Raw genomic sequence first — 4,611 nt, 5'->3', positions numbered from 1 at the left:
GGAATCTATGGGACTAGCTCTCAAACTCCTGAGTTAGGAGAATCACACCAGCCCAAAAAACAAGAAACTCAATTGGGCAAGAACTCGGCTAATGACAATCTATTTCTGCTAAATGGCCAACAATCTCTAAAAGAAAGCTAAAACAAACTAATTACTTAAAAAAAGAGAACCATGAAAGTTTTAAGCCACAGATAGCCAGCAATAACAACGGAACAACAAAATGTGAAATTGTGGTTTTCATTGATCAATTTCCAGATAATGAGAGAAAACATGCAGAAGATGATAGGTTGCACCGACTATTCAAACTGTTATTCATTAGATTTTTAAAGCCACGATAAGTAGAATCTCTCACAAGAATACAAGATATTTTATTTACTCGAGCAGTAAAAACAAAAAACAAAAGCTGACCCTGAGATAACTTTTTTATAATAGCGTTTAAAATAGAATTGATGCACACAATTAAACAGTGCCATATTACAACTTGTAATTTGATTTACACCCTACTAACTCCTATGACCTATCACTGTTGCCTGTAATGTCACATGTTGTACGATATACATACATAATGTAATTTTTATTTAAAAACTGGAACGTGTAAAAATTCCAATTCGTCATAAGACTAAATCACAAGCTGCTACAGTTAATTAATAACAATTTAGGGATGCAAACTGTGTGGATGTTATTCAGAGTTTCAGTTGTTTTGGCCATACCAATTTTTATCTGAATACAATTTCTCATTTATTTGTAATTGTGTAACATCTTCAAATAAAAGAATAGCACTGGAATCAGGGAAAAGTTTAAGCATCAGTTAAATTTTAAATTGCAAATATGGAAACATGAAACAACTACTTGATATGATTCCTAAGTATGAAAACTTTTCAAGGATAAAGATGATGGGCCAAATTTAAACATTATACTTATTATATTTACAACTTCATCCAAGAAGTCATCGATGAGTCATCTCCTGCAACATAGACCTTGAAAATTGATATAAGTTGCCAACCTGTGATTTCAGGAGTCCATTTAATATTGAAAAACTAGAATGGCCATGTAGACTTTGATCTATTCCCTACAGAATCAAGTTCCTTGAACACCTTTGCAAAACATTATCCAAGACCATCAGAATCCGCAACCCCCAAATCTGCACATTAAAGAAATTCACTCGCTTGGTCGCGACAAATCTTGCCTTAGCACCCTCCAAGGGCCCCAGTAAAATTTCGGTTGCATTAGTGGAACAGCTTCCCCAGGATGATCTTCCCAATATCTTTCCTGTCCAATTTAAAGGAAAATGAGTTCTTAGGCTATATGTAACTACAGCCCCTTGATGACTATTAGACACAGTACCCATCACCACAAAAGATAGGATATATACCTTATAAAGTTGTTCAGTAATAGCAGATCCAATAACACCAGTGTAGAATGCAGATATATAAATGGAAACAAGTGGTTTAAAGGATCTGGGTCGTCTGTAAGGCTCTACCAAATCCCAAAGATACGTCTTTTCCCATCGTGTATATAACCAGTTTGCATACGTAGTCCATAACTTGCTTGTGAAGTTGGTTGTCATATCTGGGCAAATCAAACAATAGACATACATTAGCACCTCTAGTTCCTACCGATGACACACAATAAGAGAGAGAAAAGAAATCAATCAGTATATGTGGAAACTCAACAGCCATATGCATTAATGCCTATACACATTAGATGGAAGTTTGTTCATTCATGTGTGAGTTATTTACAGTAGTGCTTCATAACACTTTTGGTCGATGGGGGAAAAATAGAGAAGCATTGTGGAATCGCCCACCATTTTAGTCATCTTCCATCAGTTCTTAAGTCTTAACCGAAAAATAATAGAGAATTGGTAGTCAAAAATACCATGTCTTCATTAGTCTAAGACAAATACTTCACTATCAACTTGCAACCCAATTGAACAGTAGAGAAGTGGTTGCCAAAAAGATGCCATGTATTGATTAGTCCGTCTATAAATTTAGCCCAAATATTTATATGAAGGGACCACATACAAAACCAACCAATCACTACTTCTTAAAGAAGAGTTAACTTTTGAAGTGACAACCAAAAAGCAAGCAAACTTTAACATCTTTCAAAATAATAGAAATGGATATACATACTGACATCCTTCAACAAACCAAGTGTTCATTGAACTTGTCCCGCAGCTGAGAGATGGATCAGGACAAGTTCAGCATGCGGACAAACTTGTGTGAACCCAAAGTTTAGTCTCCATATATTTTGTTCCCTTTTATTGAACCAATGTCCTTGTAGCAAGTAACAATCAATAAAGCAACCCAGCCTCCAGAACCAATCTAGCCCTTAGAACCAACCCAACCATCAATACCAACTGTGCAATGTGAGGCCTTGAGGGCAGTTTTGTGTCCTTGGCTGTCAACGTATCAGAAACTTTGTCTTAATGGGTTAGAAGCGGAGTACTCATTGGGACTCCAGTCACTCCACAAACCAGCATCCAGATTTTTCCCACATTGATCATTGCCTTATAGTTTTCCCTTCACTAGACCGCAGACCACCATGTGCAGTTATGGCCACTAGAAGAATTAACCTTAATCAATGCATTAACTACTCGTGGGAAGGTGGCCAATGGTTCTTATATTTATGTTGAACTGCTTCACTACTATGCACATCCCGAGTGCAATAGCTTTTGCTTCACTTGGGTCTGATTGCTCACACATACTTGCCAAGAAAATGTTACTAAAGCTGAGCAAATGACCTATACCATGTGCTTGGCTGGACCTGACAAAGTCAAATGTTGAGAAATGCATGGAACACTAAGTCATGCAAAACATGGATTTGAAATTTGTCAGTTTGAATTGTTTTTTTTTAGTAAAATGACACAAGTACCCATCAGAGAATCCTATATATGCGCTAGGTTTAAACTCATTTCAATTGTATATAGGACTGAACAAGCAACTCTAACGCCCTGAGAAGATGCTTGACAGCTGATCAGAAGCAGAATGGATACCATTGTTACTATTGAGTCCCAGGCAGGCGTATCAAATGCCACACAAGAGAATGGTGGAACAACCCACTCTTCATTCCCTATTGTCAACAAAAACTGTTCCACCAAATTAATGGAACGAACAACCTATTCTTTTGCTTTGAAGTATTTACGAAGTGTTTTCGATCAATTGGTGAATTATCCACTAAAAGGAGAAAAAAGTCGTAAACATGTATAATATGCAATTGAAAACCAAATTCAAATGATAAAATGAAATCGTGCGTTAAGGCGTTGGACCCTCTTCATAGACAGTGCCCAACCTAACCCTAATTTCCTCATGCAATCCATAACTTTATACTGCCCTTGGCAGCCAAAAAGCCTCGGGCGGTGGTTTTGGAAGATGGAAGATACCTCGGTGTCACACACACACACACACACACACACAGAGGCACTGAGAAAAAGAGAGAGAGAAAGAGAGAGAGACCTCAGACGTGGGCGGCTGATGGTGGGCTTGGTATTCGGGGTAGCGACGCGTTGGTTCTTAAACAAGGGGAAGGAGAGTCGACGGAGCCTCTAAGGAGAAATCGTTGGCTAACAGCCTCCCTCTCTGCCTTAGCATCACCAGAAAGCTACAAGAAGGAAAGAACAGCCATGCTCGACCTTGTTACCGTGCGCAAAACCGCCGGTAGCACCGCTAAATCTCAAGCACACATCAAATTTGTCTAATTCCAGCACAGCACTATCGTAGTACAAAAATTTGGCAAGCACCAGAAAGAAGATAACCTACAAGCTCGAGGAAGGAGAAGGCGCCAAGGACGATGAGAAGGAAAATTTCTGCAATCTACTTTGGAAATTATAAGGAGACAACAAATAGAGAAATGGGTGAAGAAGAAGGATCAGTTTGCTCACCGTCCAAAAAGATCCGCGGAAGAGGGCCGACGCACCTTCGCTCCTTGTACCGTGGAAGTTTTGTTTTCTGAAAAATGAGATGTATTTCTTCAACGGACCCGAAACGGGTCCAATGGTCTGAATCGGCCTGAAACGGGGGAACATGCCGAACCGGTCCGGCGTTATCGACGGCGCAGCGATTCATCTGATCACGGCAAAATGTCCGCCGTCCTGAATCGGCCCTGGTGCCTGGGTTCCGGTGGTCCGCAGGGCCCTGGCAGTCTTCTTGTTTCTACTAGTAGGAGAAAGAAAGAAAGAAGAAGAAATTTAAGAAATAACAAATTTGAAATTTAAATAACTAACGGATTATGTTATGTCGTTACTCCTGTTCCTGGACAAAAAAAAAAAAAGTTATGTTGTTGATCCATGTTCTTGGAGTTATAAATGTCCTATTCGATGCATGAACGTGTTCCTTTCTATGTTTTTTCGATCCTTGAATGACCTTGTAATTAAGCTTTTTGTTACAAAACCAGTGACATTCATTTTTGCAACCAGAAGGCAAGCTATTTATTTTCTTAAAACTACCAAAGATGTGTGGGAGGCAGCTCGTGCCAGCAATACAATGTCGCTCGATGATTTCAATTAGCGCAAGCAATCACTCGACGATTTCAATTAGCGCAAGCAATCAGCAAGCTCAAACAAGGAGATATGACCTTCACAAAATATATTGGACAACTTTGCGCCTTATGGGATGA

The 4,611-nt window shown here is 39.1% G+C and overlaps 1 protein-coding gene across 1 annotated transcript; it reads right to left on the bottom strand.

Annotated features, from left to right (window-relative positions):
• Positions 1 to 885: 885 nt before the first annotated feature.
• On the bottom strand, positions 886 to 4,119 carry LOC116266604 (uncharacterized protein At4g29660). Its single transcript, XM_031647874.2, has 3 exons — positions 3,878 to 4,119; positions 1,373 to 1,569; positions 886 to 1,269 (listed from the first exon to the last, which is right to left on the bottom strand). The coding sequence occupies exons 1-3, from the start codon at positions 4,059 to 4,061 to the stop codon at positions 1,159 to 1,161; spliced, it is 492 nt and encodes a 163-aa protein (XP_031503734.1). The 5' UTR covers positions 4,062 to 4,119; the 3' UTR covers positions 886 to 1,158.
• Between the last annotated feature and the right edge of the window lie 492 nt (positions 4,120 to 4,611).

The sequence above is a fragment of the Nymphaea colorata genome, chromosome 13 (assembly GCF_008831285.2).
Source record: "Nymphaea colorata isolate Beijing-Zhang1983 chromosome 13, ASM883128v2, whole genome shotgun sequence".
Classification (NCBI taxonomy): domain Eukaryota; kingdom Viridiplantae; phylum Streptophyta; class Magnoliopsida; order Nymphaeales; family Nymphaeaceae; genus Nymphaea; species Nymphaea colorata.
Note: the sequence above shows the minus strand (reverse complement) of the source record. Positions and strands in the feature narration are given on the sequence as shown.